The sequence below is a fragment of the Limulus polyphemus genome, unplaced genomic scaffold (assembly GCF_000517525.1).
Source record: "Limulus polyphemus unplaced genomic scaffold, Limulus_polyphemus-2.1.2 Scaffold2639, whole genome shotgun sequence".
Classification (NCBI taxonomy): Eukaryota; Metazoa; Arthropoda; class Merostomata; order Xiphosura; family Limulidae; genus Limulus; species Limulus polyphemus.
The window spans coordinates 34,709-53,713 of record NW_013668249.1 but is presented as its reverse complement, the minus strand read 5'-3'; the positions used below and the strand labels follow the sequence as shown (position 1 = coordinate 53,713).

General features: G+C 33.6%; 1 protein-coding gene across 1 annotated transcript in view; it reads left to right on the top strand.

Moving 5' to 3' along the window:
• The window catches only part of LOC106467508 (eukaryotic translation initiation factor 2D-like), a 96,214-nt gene that overhangs the window by 54,540 nt on the left and 22,669 nt on the right, over positions 1-19,005 (top strand). Inside the window, exon 4 of the mRNA XM_013927867.2 lies at positions 1,584-1,676. Within this exon, the coding sequence (XP_013783321.1) occupies positions 1,584-1,676 (93 nt within the window). The remainder of the gene's footprint in view (positions 1-1,583; positions 1,677-19,005) is intronic.

The window sequence follows — 19,005 nt, the reverse complement described above, 5'->3', positions numbered from 1 at the left end:
AAATTTAAAGCTCAAATAAAGTCGTTATCTTATTGCTTGGAATCTTGTAATAAAAGAAAAAAAGAGTTTCATATCTTTATATTTCCTAAAGGCTTAGAAAGCCAATAAGGGGACATTTCAATTAATTATTTACAAGTCATAGACAAAAGTTGGTGTATGTAAGCGAGTGTTTCCAAAAATGGAAAGAGGTGGGCGTGAGCACAATGTTTGAGTCAGCAAATCTAGCAATGTCTCGGCAAATAGAAAAGATAGGAGGCTATTATTTTATATTCTAGCTTGTCAATATAGATAATTTGAGTTCGTAATTCATAAGGAATTATAGACTTCGTGTTTGGACATCACAAACATCTAATTTGAACCAATGTTTTTTTTAATATTTACTTTTAAATTAAGGAATTAACTAATGTATAATACTAAAACTTGAATTGTAATGTACAATTTGATACCAAACATATTGATATAAATTCATAAAATAGTAGTTAAATAAAAGTTTGAATGCGAGTCAAGAAACATGATGACATGACTTTTGATCTGTGATCCGTGCCAGTAGGGTTAAGATTATAAAGGGAATTGATAGTGTTGATGCATCATCTTTTTTGACACTTAACAGTGAGAATAGTAGGACTATGGGATGCAAATGCAGATTTTGGCAGGGTAGGAGACATCTTCAGTTAAAACCATTTTATTTTTCTAACAGGGTGGTTGGCATTTGGAATGGGTTGTCTTCGAATGTTGTGGAGGCAGTAAATTTAAATGAGTTTAAGAGAAAGCTTGATAAATACATGCATGATAAGGGCTGGCTTTAAGATTTTTTTAAAATTTATTTATTAATAGTTTTAGTTTAATTTAGAGGATGGAACAGCCGAGATGGACCAATAGGTCCCATGTTGTCTGAAAACGTTATGTTATTTCAAAATGTGACATGTAGAGTAAAAATGCCGATTTGCTATATGTTCTTGAGTGGCTCTTAGCATGATTGAAATGCTCAACAATTACTTTTTGCAATGGGTGGTATAAATAGCTCACAGCTTTGGGTGTTGATAAACCAAGAGTGCAACACAATTAACCTTTTTAAAGTCCATGAAATATTTTAAATTGATACATTAACTTAAACTTTTCCCATCACTGGGGATGGGTACTTTTGCTAGATTAACTTAAACTTGTCCCATAACTGTGGATAGGTACTATTGCTTGTAATGATTTAGAAAAGTTTCATATGGATTTTTAGGTGCTACTAATATTAAGAATTATGCTTACTTATAGTATAATTAGTATTTCTTCAATAGCTAAAAATTAATTTGTGGTGTACAAAAGAAACCTGGAAAATTCTGTTGTACTGAAAAATATTTATTTATGGCTGATAGATAAGAATTTTATTTATTTCCAGTGTTCATCGTTGTCATTTTTTTAATGACTGATAACATTTCTTCTCTTCTTTTTTCCTCCTATAATTTTTCTTTTACATTTTATTGGTTAAATTTATATAATACAAATTATTAGTTGTGTTGAGAAAGATTTTGACTGATTAGTACAAGAATTTCAATGTCTGTGAAGGTTAAAATCTTTTATCACATTTTCAACAGGAATGTGATTTTGGATCCTCTTTTGGCTGATGTTGCTTTAAAGAAGGGAGAAGGAAATGTGACATTGTTAAGTTGGGAGGATCTTATATGCAGGTAATGTCTAGAGAGTATGAGATTTATGTTGATGCTGTTCAGATTTGATATGTTATTAATGAACCACATCTCTTCCTTGTTTAACAGTAATGCCATACACATTCTTCAGAACAGTTTAGTCTTTTTCTAAATTCCAGTATTGTAGATTACATAATTTGTAAAAATTGTGTGTGCACGCACACACACACACACATACTTTATTGAAATGGACCATACAAGTTTTATATAGGAGCTAATATTAAGCTTTGTTATTAATATATACATCATGAACCCGGGGAATGTGGCATTTTTTGTACTGTTATAAAAAATTTTGTGTGTTTGCCACATTATTTAGACCAGTGACAGACCCCCATCACCCAGATTAAAGTAATAAAATTTTCACTTTAAAATGTTACTTATGGGGAAGTTAACTTCTAAATGTAAGCATCCGAAATGCACTTTGTGCATAAAATGCAGTCACTGTGTATGTTCTTATGATGGTTTGTCACCAAATGCAATGTTTCATTGTAATCGTGGGGGTGAGCAACCAATTGCAAGTGAAGCACTGATTACACTCTGAACAAGAGGAGTTAGAAAGGTAATGATTTTAATGAGAATGAGATTGACTTTCAGGATTGTAGTGATTATAATGAATATCAGGATAATGTTGATGAGGGTGTGATTGAATCTCGAATTTTGTCTCATGCTCATGATGAAGTTCAGGATGACCTTGATGTAAGTTCCACTCCTGTTTCTTGGAAATGGCACAGAAGACAGAAATGGAAAGCTCTAATCGAAGCCACTGACACTATTGGTATTTGTAATTACTTTGGTTTAGATTCTAGCTCAATGAATAACCTACCTGGCACAGAAGTATGCCGATAGATTGGACTTCCCATCGGAGACTGAAATTTGTTAATGTGTCATTGCCTTAGTAACATAGTACAAGATGCATGGGTCAATTCAGACTGTTCACAAGGGTGTTCAGAATCCCTTTAGAAGCACTTTGGTAAACATAGTTGCCAAATCAGAATTCACAATTACACTTATAATGGCTTTGGCAAAATTCAACATCATTCATATGTGTGACAAGGAAATTGCCATGTCATGATATAAAAAGACTGTTTAGTTTAGATATAATTGATTAACTTATTTTGTGATTAAATATCTTATGATTGTTTAGTTTTTGTTATAATAAGAGTTAAAAGCAGACGATTGTTGGAAGTTGTGTTTATAATTCATTGATGTTGAGACTATCAATTGTTGCGTGCAATACAATGACTTCGAGAATATACAGATTTCTAGAAGGCGGGCAGACAATTAAGTGATAAACATATAGATATTGTGAGATGAGCAGAAACAACAGACAGATAGACAATAGCAAAAGAGAGTAAAGCTATGGCCAAGGAAAAGTTTGGTGTGAAACTAACTACTGTAGAAGTGATGGGCATAACGATTAACATAGGCCTAACATTTAATATGTTAGAGTAAGACTAACAGTAGAAAAGAAGATAAGAAGAAGAATTTATTCCATCAAAGCGTGGTTCTAAAGTACTTGAATCAGCCTGAGTGCCTGAGTACACTTTGACAAAAGGAACAGAGGATATTTTGAAGAAAGTAAACCAACCATTTACCGGAAGAGTAATATACAACAGCAGTAACTCACACCACAATTGTAAGTGATTCACACAGAATACTAGTGAGGTAATAACAGAGGAGGTAGTTGGCTTGTCAACTGAAATTCTAAATCAATTGAATAGGCCTAAATGGACTTTTATCAAAAAGAAGAGAACTATATATATATAGTTTTTATGATATGCCTATAATCTCTATAGTATGATGAATTTGTTGTACGTATATTTAACTTTTTCCGAATATATATATATATTATTTTGAAAACAAGTGAAGTTCATAATGTTCATTTATCATTGAATTTATCTCCAACAATCACAGACAACTATTGGAGAAGAATCCTAAGCCCAACAACAACAAAGTATATAGTTATACTATTAAGAAATATAAGTAAAAACCTTTATTTTGGCAATTGGTGAGCCACAGCCATGATTATAGTGGTAAATGTCGATAGAAGAAAACTTGACAGACAGCTGAAACATGTAGGTCTATGTACACACAACAGTAGTAGTAACGAAAATAGTGTAGAGATTACAAATATGCTATACAACCATGTCGGGTAATTTGATAAATGGATGTAAAGAGGACCTCAACTTGGGTTAAATAACAGTGAACTGAGAGAGTTTGTTAAACAACAAGAACTAGAGAGAGAAGAATGGCAACAGAAGAAACAAATTAAGAAAGAAGAAAATGAGAGAAAGGAGAGACTGGAAATAGAATGAAAATGCAAATAGAGAAAGGATAAACTAGAAATAGAGAGAATGAGAATACAAATTTAGAAAAAAGAGACAAGAGAGACTAGAAATAGAGATAATAAGAGCACAAATTGAGATTACAAAACTCACCCAACTGAAGGAAGAAGGACACAAGAATGACAATGGAGTCAGGGCCACCTGATCTAAGCTGCCCAAATTTGATGAACAAAAAGATCACATGGATGCTTTCCTAGAGAGATATGAAAGATTTACCCAAAGTCAGAAATGGGACAAAGGTCACTGGGCAGTCTGTCTCAGCCCACTTCTCACAGGAAAAGGCCTACAAGTATAGTATATGCAGGCATGATGTCAGAAGATGCCATGGACTATGACAAGTTAAAAGTGGCTTTACTGAAATGATATGAACTTGCTGAAGAAGGTTTTCCCCTGAAGTTCAGAGAAATCACACCTTACACTGGAGAAACTGTATTTCATTTTGTGGCAAGTCTATGGTGATACTTCACAAAATGGGCTGACATGGCCAAATGTGGCAATAGTTTCAGGGACTGGCATGAACAATTCATGACTATGTATTCAACTGACATGTCACTGTTTTTAAAGGATGTTTTTAAAAGATGTAGACAAGATGATCAAGCTGGCAGAACAATATATGGAAGCCCATGGAGGTAGTATAACTGGCAAGTCCAAGAATGTCCAGATAAATTTGAAACCATTAATGGCTGACCAGAAGCAGGAGTTTACCAAAGGTGACAGGAGGTTAATAGACAGAAAGAAAAAGAGATGTTTTGTTTGTTATAAAACGGGGCACATTGCAAAAGAGTGCAAGTCCAATAACAGCAAACAACAGCAGAAACCTCAACATAAAGCAGCTGGTACCATTTACAAAGACAGTGATGGTTAGAAACAAGAAAAGAGTGACTGGCATTATAGATCCTGCTGCCAGAAGAAAGAGAATCAAGACTACTTGTCAAATTTTATACAAGAAAATGTGATTGATCAGTGCACCACTAATGGTCGGCTCAAATTAGCAAATGGATCAACAGTGCCAATGGTGATGAAAGCATGTGACAAATATCAAGCGGTGCCAACAAATCATAATATGCCAATATGTGAAGGCTATGTTGGAGATAAGGAAGTGAAGGTTCCACAAGACACTGGGTGCAGTAGTGAGAACCAGTCTAGTATCCGATGGTCAGATGAGAAACAAGGTACACCTGTGTGTGCTAATTGATGGGACAGTGAGAAAGTTTCCCGTAGCAAAAATAAAAGTGGATACTCCATATTATATAGGAGAACCTGAGGCCATGTGTATCAAGGAATCAGTACATGGCTGGTGATAGGAAACATACCAGGTAGTAGAAATTTGGAGGAACTAAACAGAAAAAGAATTCACGAAGCATTTGCTGTCATGACCAGAGCTCAAGAAAAGAAGAGCAAACAAGATATCAAACCTGTGCAAATGTCAATAGGCAATATCCTGAATTTAGGTTTGCAAGAACTGAAGGAAGCACAGAAGAAAGACCCTTCACTGCAGAAACTTTGGGACAATGCCCAGGAGAAAGTTGAACACAAAACAAAAGGGAAAGATACTTATAGAATAGATGACCGGCAGAAAGTTCTATACCAAATCTATTGAGGCAGTTATACTGGGGAAGTTAAACAGATCATAGTACCAACAGAATACCGAACTCAAGTAATGAAGTTGGCTCATGAATCAATTGTGGGAGGACACCTAAGAACAAAGAAAATGGCAGACAGAATCACCAGTAACTTCCATTGGCTGGGAGTCATCTGAGATGTGAGTAGATTCTGGAGGTCATGTAACATCTGCCAAAGGACAGTACCTAGAGGGAAGATAGCCAAAGTACCATTGGGGAGATGCCTCTTATAGAAGAGCCATTCAGCAGAGTAACTGTGGACTTTGATTGTGCCACTAGCACCTGTGTATGAAAAGGGCAATCGGTATGTACTGACAGTAGTCAACTATGTGACACATTAACCGGAAGCAATGGCACTGGTGAAGATAGAGACAGAGAGAGTAGCAGGAGCCCTCCTAGAGATATTTTTCAGAGTAGGCTTTCTGAGAGAAATCCTGAATGACAGAGAAACCCAGTTTACTTCAGAACTGATGCAGGAAGTGTGCAGACTCATCAGCACTGAGCAACTCTTTACCACCCTGTACAATCCTAAATGTAATGAACTTTCTTAAATAGTCAGTGGAGTTTTAAAGAGCATGCTAAAGAAGATGTGCCAAAAGAGACCACATGACTGGGACAGGTACTTATAGGCAGTATTATTTGCTTATCAAGAAGTCCCACAAGCAAGTACATGATTTTCTATCCCTAGAGTTACTGTATTGTAAGAACAGTACAAAGTATGTTGCAAATATTGAAAGAGCTATGGACGGGAGAAGAAGAGTCAGAAGTAAGGAACACATACCAGTATGTGTTAAACCTCATAAACCAACTGGAGGAGACCTGTCAACTTGCTCGACAGAATTTGTATGCAACTCAAGGCAGTCAGAAGCATTTCTTTGACAAGAAGGCCTAGAATCGATGTTTCAAAGTTGGACAAAAGATCTTAGTACTTCTGCTGCTCACAGACCACAACAAACTCACCCTGCAATGGAAAGGACCTTTTGAAGTACAGGAAGTACTCAACAGAATGGACTACAAGGTGAATGTGAACAGGAACACCAAGATATACCATGCTAATCTGTTGAAGAAGTATTTTGGGAGAGGAAAACCTAACAGGTGCAGCTATTGAAACAGAGATGGATGTTGCAGTTGTGGCCGTCATAGATGCTGAACAAGAAGACAGTGACTTTGTATAAGAAGATGAGGACCTACTAGACATAAGACCATTAGGTGGAATGAAACATACAAAGATGTCAACATCAGGGAAGAACTGACTGGCAAGTGGAAAAAAAGTGTTAAAAAAACTACTTGCCGGTATGTAGATATCTTCACAGATATACCAGGAAAGACAGGCCTTGTGCAACACAAGATCAAGACCACAACCAGGGATCCAGTCAGAATGAAGCCCTATAAGCTGCCTTATGTAATGAGAGACCTGATAAAGCAGGAAGTTCGGGCAATGTTGGAAGCTGAAATCACTGATCCTTCAAATTCAGCCTATGGTTCACCAGTTGTAATCTTGAAGAAGAGGGATGGATCAAATAATTCCTGCATAGACTTCAGGAAGCTGAACCTCATGATGAAGTTCGACTCCGAATTTATGGGCAACCCAGAGGCCATCATGGCAAAACTAGATGGTGCCAAGTTCTTTTTAAAGAACAACCTCAGTAAGGGTTATTGGCAAACCTCAATGGAAACAAGATCTATAGAGAAGACAGCATTTGTGACACCAGATGGATGTTACCAATTTAAGTGAATACTATTCGGGTTAGTCAACTCAGCAGCAACATTCAACCACATGGAGAGGAGGATGCTGCGCAACACCACTTTGAGCACTATGTGGGTGACGTTCTGACACATACTGTGAGATGGGAAGACCAACCAGAAGAGACTTAAGATAACTATTCCAGTGAGTGAAGGCAACAGGCCTCACTATCAGACCATCCAAGTGCTACATTGGATATTCTGTGCTGGAGTTTGTTGGACATAAAGTGGGGGACAGACAGAGAGCCATGGAAAGGAAAAGATATTTCACATACAAGATATGCCAGCTCCAATGACCAAGCAGCAAGTTAGATCCTTCTGGGGTTAGTGGAATACTACTGGAAATTCATCCCAAATTATGCTGAAATTACTGCACTGTTGACTGACCTGACCAAGAAAGGCTTGCCCAACAAGGTGAAGTGGGAACAACCATACCAAGTGGCATTCCAGAAATTAAAGAACATGTTGGGAAGCTCACCAATTCTTAGAATGCTAGACTTCAACAAACCATTTATTGTTCAAGCTGATGCTTCAGACATTGGAATTGGGACAGTACTTTTACAAGAACACGAAGATGGACTGTTTCCAGTAACATGTACAAGTAAAAAGCTGTTAAATAGTGAGAAGAACTACTCCGTGATTGAACAAGAGTATCTGGCCATCATATTTGCCATTCAGAAGTTCCAGAACTATCTATACAGGAAGAAGTTCATCATCCAGACAGATCATCAATCACTTTCATACATTCAGAGATGCAAGATCAACAGTGCGATAATCATGAGGTGGGCATTGTACCTTCAGAACTACTGAATCGGCATTGAAGCTATCAAAGGGACTGCAAATGTGGGATCATATTTTGTGTATGAACTAAGAACAGTCTTTGTATATAATAAAAACAAATATTGTAAATTCATCTCTTGAAGAGGGATTTATGTCATGATATAAAAGACTGTTTGGTTTAGATATTATTGATTAATTTATTTTGTGAGTGAATGTGTATGATTCTTTAGTTTCTGTTATAATAAGAGTTAAAAGCAGACTATTGTTGGAAGTTGTATTTATAATTCATTGATATTGAGACTATTGAATGTCGCGTGAAATACAATGACTTTGAGAATATTGAGATTTCTAGAAGGCAGGCAGACGATTAAGTGATAAACATATCACTAGTTTGAGATGAGCGGAAACAACAGACAGACAATAGCATAAGAGAGTAAAGTTATGGCCAAGGTAAAGTTCGGTGTAAAGTTAATTACTATAGAAGTTAAGGCCTAATGTTTAATATGAGTAAGACTAATGGTAGGAAGGGAGATAAGAAGAAGAATTTATTCCATCAAAGCGTGGTTCTAAGGTAAGTGAATCAGCCTGAGTGCAATTTGACAAAAGGAACAGAGGATATTTTTAAAAAAGAAGATAAAACAATTACAGGAAGAGTAATATACAACAGTGGTAACTCACACCACAATTGTAAGAGATTCACACAGAATACTAGTGAGGTAATAACAAAGGAGGTAGTTGGCTTGTCAACTGAAATTCTAAAGCAATTGAATAGGCCTAAGTGGACTTTTGTCAAGAAGAAGAGAACTGTATATATATATATATATATATATATATAGTGTTTATGATACACCTATAATCTCCATAGTGTGAAGAATTTGTGTTACATAAATTTAACTTATTCTGAATATATATATATATATTATTTTGAAAACAAATGAAGTGCTTGCCATTCAGTTATCATTGAATTTATCAAAAAAAGTCACAGACACCTACTGTACAAGAATCCTATACCCAACAACAACACAGTGTATAGTTATACTATTAAGAAGTATAAGTAAAAGCCTTTATTTTGACAATTGGCAAAAATTGTATTTTAATTTTGGTATGCCCTTTATCCAACTGATGCTAAGGTTAAGTCATTCATCTCTCAGTAAGCATAAAAATCAAAACAATATCAGAATACAAAGCATCAATCAAGATCAAACTATTGTTCAAGTCCCTATTCTTTGTTTGCCACCAGGTTTTGTATTGTTCTGATAATGCATTCAATTGCTTGTAGTTTTGTCATTTGTTTTTAAAACTCAAAAACAAAAACACAGGTTTATTCCTCTTGACTAATTAAATCCTATAAATGCCTCTTTGGACATTCCTGCATTGACACTTTATAAACTATTCCCAAGCTTGTATCGAAGAATGTTATCCTGCCTCGTGAGGGAAGTGTTAAATATGTGCACAAATCTTTTTTCTAGAGACATTAACATCAGGAATTAAATCACATGTTTATGTCAGTCTTTCTAACAGGCAGTGTTGCATACAAACCAAGTACACATGTTAGACTTTTTCACTCTGTGTATTATCCTAGTACCGGGAAACAATACTACTTGTAAAAATTGTATGCAATGAGAAGTGTCATTTAATTTTAATTCAGGTTTTATTTTAAAGTGAAAAATTAAATTACTAAATATGCATACAATTTCATATAAATGTGTTTTCTTTTGGTCTAATACTATCAATGAGGATTTTTATTTCTCAGAGATATAATGTTTTTGTTTCCTGTCAAGAAATGATATTAAAATATAAATTTTAGCTGAAATGGGTTTTATTAATTCATTTGAGGCCACTTGTACTTTTGATTAATTAATTCTTTAACCTGATTGATTATTCTCCTCATATTTCACGTCCTGTTGCAGAAAATTAAAAACCTTGACATCAGGACTGTATATGGCTTTGTCAGTATATTGATATATGTTTTTGTCATCACTGATAACCATAGAATATTAACTATTAGTATCAGAGCAACCTCACCTGTGAACCACTATATGTGTGTGTTTGTAAGGAAGTTTCAACTAGCTGTCAAAGGTCAGCAGAGGCAGGTTATCTTTTCATAAGTTCATATGAGGGCTTGGGCAAAATGACCAACCTTGTAACCACTTCTTTTTTTTTTATATCAGCCCTGATGAAACTTAGTCCTAATTTTTTATACCAATGGTAGTAGTACATCAAATAGTCTTTTTATTTATTTCAAAAATGCAGCTTAGATCACAAAATATTAATATGAACAAAGAAAAAAATGTCATATAAGTATTATAAGTTATAATTTTCTAACTAAGCTATAAGCACCTAAAATAATTCACTTACCTAGTCAATGTGAAGTAGATGATAGCAACAGTGAATCTGTAATATGCCTTACTGATTCTATATTGTGACTATGTAATTTATGTTAAGCTCAGGACATCGTATATGGGTGGTGAGAAAATCAAAAGTGGGCAATTTGTAGCAAAAAAATGTCGCATGATACAGACCACTGAGAATTTATTTGAATATCTCCTTTTTAAATTAAGAATTTAAAATTTGCAATATAAAAATTACACTTTGATGCCAAATTTATTGAAATACATTGATCATAAAGTTGTCAAATTATATTTTGAATATAACTGTAAAAAGGTTGTGACATGCACACTTTGACTACCCAAATGCATGGGTTATAGTTATTGATCATGCCCATTTATAAAGGAAGACTGCAAAATTCAACCTGCACTGGTTACTTTCAAATTGACATTGTGGACTCATTTAGAGTTTGTTTGCAGTATTGACTTGCCCGATGTTTTTAATAAGAGTCATGCTGTTAGCTAAAAGTAGCGCGAATCAAGTGTTCAGAGAATACAGCCAATTTAAGTTTGCAGTACCATCAGATTGATGACACATCTTCATCACCACAGGCAGCAATGGGACATTGGCATGAAAATACAAGTACAACATCTTAATATATTGATATTTATGAAATTGCTGTGTGTTTAGTTAACTGAATGGGCATGGGCTTGATCCATTTGATTGATCCCGTGTTTGGGAAGGAATGTTGTCTATAATTCTAAATTTACTGTGTTTATCTCAATAAAATATGGCAAGCTGTTAGTAAAGTATACAAGTCTGTTTTACACAAAAAATCAGATGAGTTACAAAGGTATTTGTATTCAAGGTATGTTTTTGAATTGATGACATCAGACTAACTCAAACTCTAACAAGTCAGAGTGTAAGGTGTGTGTATGTGAAGAATAAAAATGCTTTTGTCCATTGTATGATTAAAAATATTAAAAAATCCGTAGTGCATTTCATTTACAGAAATGTATATCCATTTTGTTCTGTGGAAAATGAAGGATTTCAAAAAATGATTAATTTCTTGGAACCAAAGTCTACTCTTCCTACTTGTCGTTACTTACCTGAAAATGCTGTTAATGTGTTATATCAGCATATTAAAGAACAAGTCATGCAAAATCTTTTTACAGCAGAGAGGGTAGTGTTCATGATGTTATTATTAGGTTGAACAGTGCCTTTGTTACAGTTGAAAGATTTTTGGAGCAGTAACAAGCTGTATATACCACATTGCTCTCAAAGGAAATTATAAAAAATGAAAAAAATATCAACACTTTGAGCAAAACAGACATAGCCTGTGGAGAAGATCTTGTCAGTGCATTTAAAGCAATGAAGAATGCCACAACTGTTATGTCTAAGAAGTGAATCTCTGAATTGTCAATAGTAGCACTACTGCATGTCCTAATCCTATAGAATGCAGAGAACTGCAATGATGACTTGCCAGTTGTTAAAGCTACTTAAGACACAATAGCACAAGACCTAAAGAATGGGTATATGAATGTGAGAGACACTGCTTATTGTTTCAGAAAAAACAGAAACTGAATCATAAAATGTGAAGAAGCAGATCACTTAGTGTTCCTGAAGAAGAACCTCCATATAAAAAATATTTGTCTGCAGATTCAGAACATTAAGAAAATCTTGTTCCCAAGAACTGTAAATATTGTTTTAGTTTCATATATTATGACTTACAGTATTTGTATTTTTTGTTTTATTTTAAAAAATAAACAAATGAAACAGCAGCAAAGCAGGTTGTGAAACTTATTTGACCAAAAGTATTCTGTGAGTGTTATTATTGCAGACATCTGCACAAGCAGATGGGATTATAATTCTGTGACGTATATAAGTAAGCACAGTACTGTTTATTATATAGGGATGGGCTGCTGTATTCAATCTATTACTCTATGATACATACAAATAACTGGTAAGGTTGAGTTTTAGCCTTATTTGAGCACCTAATTGCCATTATCAAGTGTTTCACAGCTTGTGAGACTCTCAATATCATTGAAAAGTGTTGCTGAAGTGAAGAACTTGGAACTAGCTAAAGAGCCAAAGTGTTCATTTTTCTTTTCCCATGCTAGCCAAAAAAATGTGTGAAGTTTTTACAATGGCTTTAGTATGACAGAAAAGCATTTTAAAAGTGCCTATGGACAGTTATCACTAAGCATGGTTATCATAATCCTATTGTAAATGATGTTATTATTACCACTTGAAGTTAGATTTCTTACAGAAATCTTGTGCTCCTTTAAAAGTACAGGGTGAAATAGGAACTACCAGCCAGTAATAAATGAACATTAGATGACTGTAATGTGTACAATACTCAATGCTTTGTGCACTATATAATCGGTGTCTTTAGGGAGCCAACCCTTATATTATGTATGAAATGAAAACATAAGAGTCAGAATTTACAGAGATGGGAGATCACCTTGGAAAAAACTTGGTAAAGGAGAATGCAGGATGGACAAATAAGAGGACAAGTAGGGAAGATATTCTGATAGGTGAAATTACTGCATTTGATTTAAGAGAGGGAATGCAGGTTTGTGTGGGTGGCCTGGGGATGAACTTGGTTACAGATTTGATTGTACTCAGTCTTGTAATGGAAGATTATAATCTAATTGATTCTCAGTTCTAAAAGTAATTCTCAAAATATGATGAGGTTTAAGTTCTCCTTCTATAGCTTTCTGTTCACAAAAATCAATACACATAATATTAAATTTTATTACACACATTCATAGAATACACTAACTTTCAGTCAGGGGTAAAAATGTCACAAAACAAGTAATAAAAACATTTTGTAAATGTAAAATGATGCAAACATGAATATAGGGATGATACAGCGTATTTTTCTTACTGTAGGTTTCTCAACATTAATTCCCAAGAAGTCAAGATTATGACTAGTGATGATTAATAATCTATTGTAGCCAATTGTGTAGTATAACATCAGTATCTGAGGTCATTCTACAAGTGCAATGAAGAAACTGACAAAACTGATATGATATTAACCCTTTCGAGACAGGTCACAGGTGAAAGGCCATGTCATCTTGTTTGTTGACTCACATCAAAATTTTATTGAACTACTATTTCATGAATTTATGCCAATAAGTTTGGTATCAAACTGTAAATTATAAATCAGATTTTAGAACTATACATTACTCAATTTTTAAATTTAAAAGTAGATATTAAAAAAACACAGATAAACATCGATTTTTGTGTGTCACGTGGTATATTGAATGCAGCACTGGTTCAAATTAGATGTTTATGAAGTCAAAATACTAAGTCTATAGTTTCATATGAATTATAAACTCAAATTACAGATATTGACAATCTAAAGTATAAAATAAGAAGGTCTTATCTTTTCTATTTGCTAAGATATTGCTCACATAACAAATCAAACACAGTGGCACCCAACCCACTTCTTTCCATTTTTGGAAATGCTCCCTTATATAAACTTACTTCTATATATATGACATTAATAACCAATCGGAAGCTCAGAATGTACCCTAGTGGTTTTCTCAACCTTTTTAATGTTCCTTCCATCATTTCTTGCTTTTGAACCAAGATTTAAATGAGGTAGATTGTGTCTTTAGTGTGCTCGAAATGTCATTTTTTTTACCCAAATAAAGCTTACTAAGCTTATAAATTATAAGAGAATTCTATATTATTGATGTAGTAATTTATTATTTTTTAGTTATTCAAATGTATATATATAAAACCTAAAAAAAATATTTTGTTTCATATCCTCCACGTGCAAAATTTTTAAAGGCTTAGCAACCTACGTCAAGCAGCAACCGAGTACAAAGGTCATAACTAATTCACTTATTAAATTAAAAGTTATAGCATGAAACTATAACAGGCACAAATTGGTTGTGAGGTCGGTCCCATGTAGAGATGGCAATGTTAAAAAGTACAGAAACAAGGTAGGGATGCAACTTGACAAATGTAATACTAATGATACTGCTAGCTTCAGCTACATTCTGCTGTACTGATGATTATATCATTGGAAGCCCTAGGATACCAATGTCAGACTACAGGTCAGAGATGTTTACTTTTGTTTTTGGCTGACTTTAACTATGTGTAGTCAGAGCCTTGCTTCTCTAGTCATGTCTAGTTTATACCATTCTTGAGAATGAAGCAAAAATTACATTTCACTTCAAACCTTCCTGGATCTGCTGTGTAGTCAGTTGTAACAGATAGTTTTGCATATCTTATTGCATGGTTAGGTAAAGGTAGTTGATTTTAAAATAACCCTGATTTGCCCTCAGTAAAGCTCAAGCTCAATCTGAGTTACTCATTTGATTTCAACAGTCTGGTTGAGGTAGGTTCAATGCAGCTGGTACTGCTGGATTTTTCTTTTCTTGCACCCCCAAAAACCACTTCTCATAACACTTTCCACATGGGAATATTTTTCTGTGCATGTTACAAACTTTTAGTAAGTTACATTCAAAATTTAATTAAACTGCTTTCTTATCATGGTATATGAATAAATTGGGCATAACAAATATAGCTGATAATTCCTAATTTTATAAGGCAATATTAAAAACAAATCTTGAATTTCTCCTAGTATTAGAATTGTGACATTTGCTCTCTAGCTATTACCTCTTGTCTTTATTTATTATACTGTTGTCATGGCTCAGGCAAATCATAATTTTTTATACCTTTCCATCTTATTTGGTTACAGAGCCATAAAACAGAAAATTAGACCCCTCCTACTATGCCCACTAGCCACATCCTCCATTTCAGAAATTGCCAGTATTTTTCTTTGATGTTTAACTCTCTTAACATGGACTCGGTCGATTTGACCGACCACATGACCTCTTTGTACTCATATAGTCTTTATAGATCTGATACTACTAACTTTTAATATTTTATATATATCTTCACAACATTAAAAATTTATATATAAACAAATGTAGTTTCATGTTACAATTTGAAGTCATTCTAGAAAGAAAAAAAGGTAATTTAGATTTTTTTTGTTGTTGTTACAATATCAGGCAAATTGACCAACCTCATGTAGAGTTAGAATAGAGAAAATAACAGATAAAATATAAAGTTTTACTGAATAAAAAGTTTTAAATTTATTAAGGAAGTTTTAGTGATTATAGAAATAAAAATCACTTTGCACTCAGAGCAGTCAACACTTTGAATCCATACATCAAGGGAGAAATTTTCAGTGAAAATACGTTATTAATATTGACTTTTTGTCTACAAATGACTCTTAATGATTACTGAAATCTTGCAAAATTTCATCAAGATACACAAAGCATATTAGAAGTATAGGGAAACTGTAAAAGTCAATTTGGGATCACAAACTTGCTTTTTTAACCCAGCCCATTGCGAGAGAGTTAAGGTGAGAATATCTCATTCCACAGTGATGCCTGATCATTTTACTGGAGAGTCTCTCAATAAACTCATTGAAAGGGTATTATTTTGACCTTCTGAACCCATTGTAGGGTATGCTTTCCTGTGCAACCAGTGTTATATGTTGTTTTATAGCAATGTTTACTAAGAGAGAGCATATATGATGCCTTAATTACTCAGTTCTGTGAGTAACTTGAGCAAGTGTATCTTAGTGGCTCCCTTGACTGACTTTCCATATTAAGAAGACATGCTCAGTATGTACAGAAATTTGGAAAAGTTATTTATCAACTGAGAGGATAAAACACACATTTTAAGTTTGTACACCACACATCTAAAGAAGTATGAAGTATAGTGTGTGTGCGCAGAAATAGATTAGATATAAAACTAATCCAAAGTTTATTCATCAGTGAGCACAAGAAAAATGGAGATTTTAATGAAACAAGTCTTTAAGGCTTGTGTTGATATTTAGTATGTGGATACCATAGTGCACTGATATGCAAACCACCTCTTACCATTGCACCAAAACATAAATTTTCTGTCACATTTATGAATACAGTAAGCTATAATCTGACATGTGACCATGGTGATGAATGATGATATGTACTACATTACCCAAGCTTAATGGAACAATTTTTAATCAAAACTTTTATATAGGTTTTTTGTTTGTTATTAAGCACAAAACTACACAAAGGGATATCTGTGCTCTGTCCACCATGGGTAACGAAACCCAGTTTCTAGCACTTTATGTAAGTCCGCAGACATACCACTGTGCCATTGGGGGGGCTCCCTTATATTGGAAATCTAAAGACTACACTGTAAAAAAATATAATAATTTTGAAACCAGAAGTGAATACTTTGTTTGTCTTTCTCTCAGTGTTATTTAATGAGAGAATAGAATAATTAATATCACAATGCTGTAAAAGAAAAAAGAGGCCAGTTAAAATATTTTTGTTGGTTAATACAAATGATTGACTATTAATGTGTAAATTGTTCATATTCTTGTGCTGATCAGTTCCTTCTTGACTGTAAAAATAATTTTGTCAATTTGAAAAATAGTGGACTAGAGTGTGAAATATTTTACATCAACGGGTTTAAAAAAGGAAGTTGTTGAAAAATCAAACCCATCCACAAGCATAAGCTTGTATATTTTTTTATAGCTTAACCCGATGATTACCGGCTACTAACTTTCTTAGTAGGCAATGCAAGTCTTGCTATATTTCATTCCAAAAATAAAACTAGTGGACAAATATTTTTGAAAATTCATAATTACTTTGACAAATGTAGGTAGTTTAAGAAACATAAAGCCTATTACTTTTAATAAATTTAGTTTTTTTGCATTATGATCTTTAATATCTTGGAAAATTACATTAGGAAATCGTATTTATTAGAAAGGATTACAATATTTGTATTTGCTACAGATTTGAACTTATTACTTTTAATGTTTTAGTACATTATTTTGAAATCCCCAAAAAATTGTATCCTCCATAAAATGCAAATTTTATCTATTTTTAATTTTTTTAATAATCACGTATACTTCTTATGGTTTCAAGTAATATACAGACCCGTAAATAATATTTGTAAATAAACCTAAACAATAAATGAGTATTTTCATTTTTAACCAGGATTTCATGTTTATATATGTACATAAAAACATTTTAATTTTGTTTCATAAATATATTTTTATTACAAATTTATGTTTATGTTTCATTGCAGTCGTACTTTTGTGTTTATTGTGCCGAATAAACCGTGGGGTCAGCAGCATGAACTTTGTATGTTGTCCGTAAACTATCTCACCCTTTTTGGTGGTCACTCTCGTTCAACCGAGCGCGTGTGCATTTGAACGTTACTGTAGATATGATAGTAAGAAAGCTTTTCGGTACTTGAATATCATTTCTTTGAACTTTCAAACAAGTTTATTTCAACATATGTCCGTGTATGTTTTTTCAGAATAGAGACAAAACTAATTGCCACTACTAACAAATGTATGTAACAGTTTATAGTACAGGTGGTTGCAATAAACACCACCTGAGCCTGACCCCTTATTACTTGATACATCCTGTTAGAAGAGATTACCAAATGCTACAAACACCATAAATTACAAAGAAAATTACTTTACAGCACTTAAAAGATTAGTCCTGGTCACATTCCTCTCATTACAGGCAAGATTTATGTTGGAATGCGAAACTTAAGTACTTCAATGTATTGAGACCCCCAACTGTGAGAATGTTATAGCTTCCCTGTATTATTTAGTATTTAGCCTGTTTCACAACCAACATATGGGTTTTATTGTTGTCACTACTGAGTTTGAACCATTTGCGAAATATCAGAATAAACTATATATATATATCAGTTAGACTGTTTTAATTCTAACGCAATAACAACAGAAGTGTGGGTTTTACTACAAAGCAAATATTGTAGGAAGGAAAAATATAAAATTCTTTTGTGGTACTAATAGTATTACGTACAAATCACACAAGTTTTTCATTCTAAATACTGAATCATATTATTATTATTTTGAACTAAATATAAAATTATGCTAAATTATTGAGCTTAAGACTACAAATTTAAATTCAAAAGAATATAAAAAATCGCAAACTCTTTCAGTTCAAAGTCCTAAGTCTAATTCCTGTAAAGACTTTGCACTCGCCACTCGGTAACTCTTAACCCTAACAATCGTGGATCAACTTATTTCCTAAGAAATATATGTATTTTGAGTTAATTTTTCAATATAATGATTATTATAAACAGATATACCATGCAGCATGACTTAAGCTACTATATAAGAAAAATAAAAGTCACGTATATCCCATGCAGTTTTTTCCAGAAGCAACTTTTCTAATGCTTACAGAAAAGCCCTATTGGTCAGCACTAAATATAACCTCTACATAAAATGGCAGTTACTATAATAAGCACCACCCACATTCATATTGTAAAATCCAGAGAACAACGTTTCATCACGTGCTTTCCTTATCATCCTATGATTTGTCAAATGGGAGATACAGCAATTGAAATAATTGGTACTGAAATTGACACCTTCCACTAGGATTGGCTAAAAGTTTTAATATCTTATTGGAAATATCTTAAACAATTTTTTGA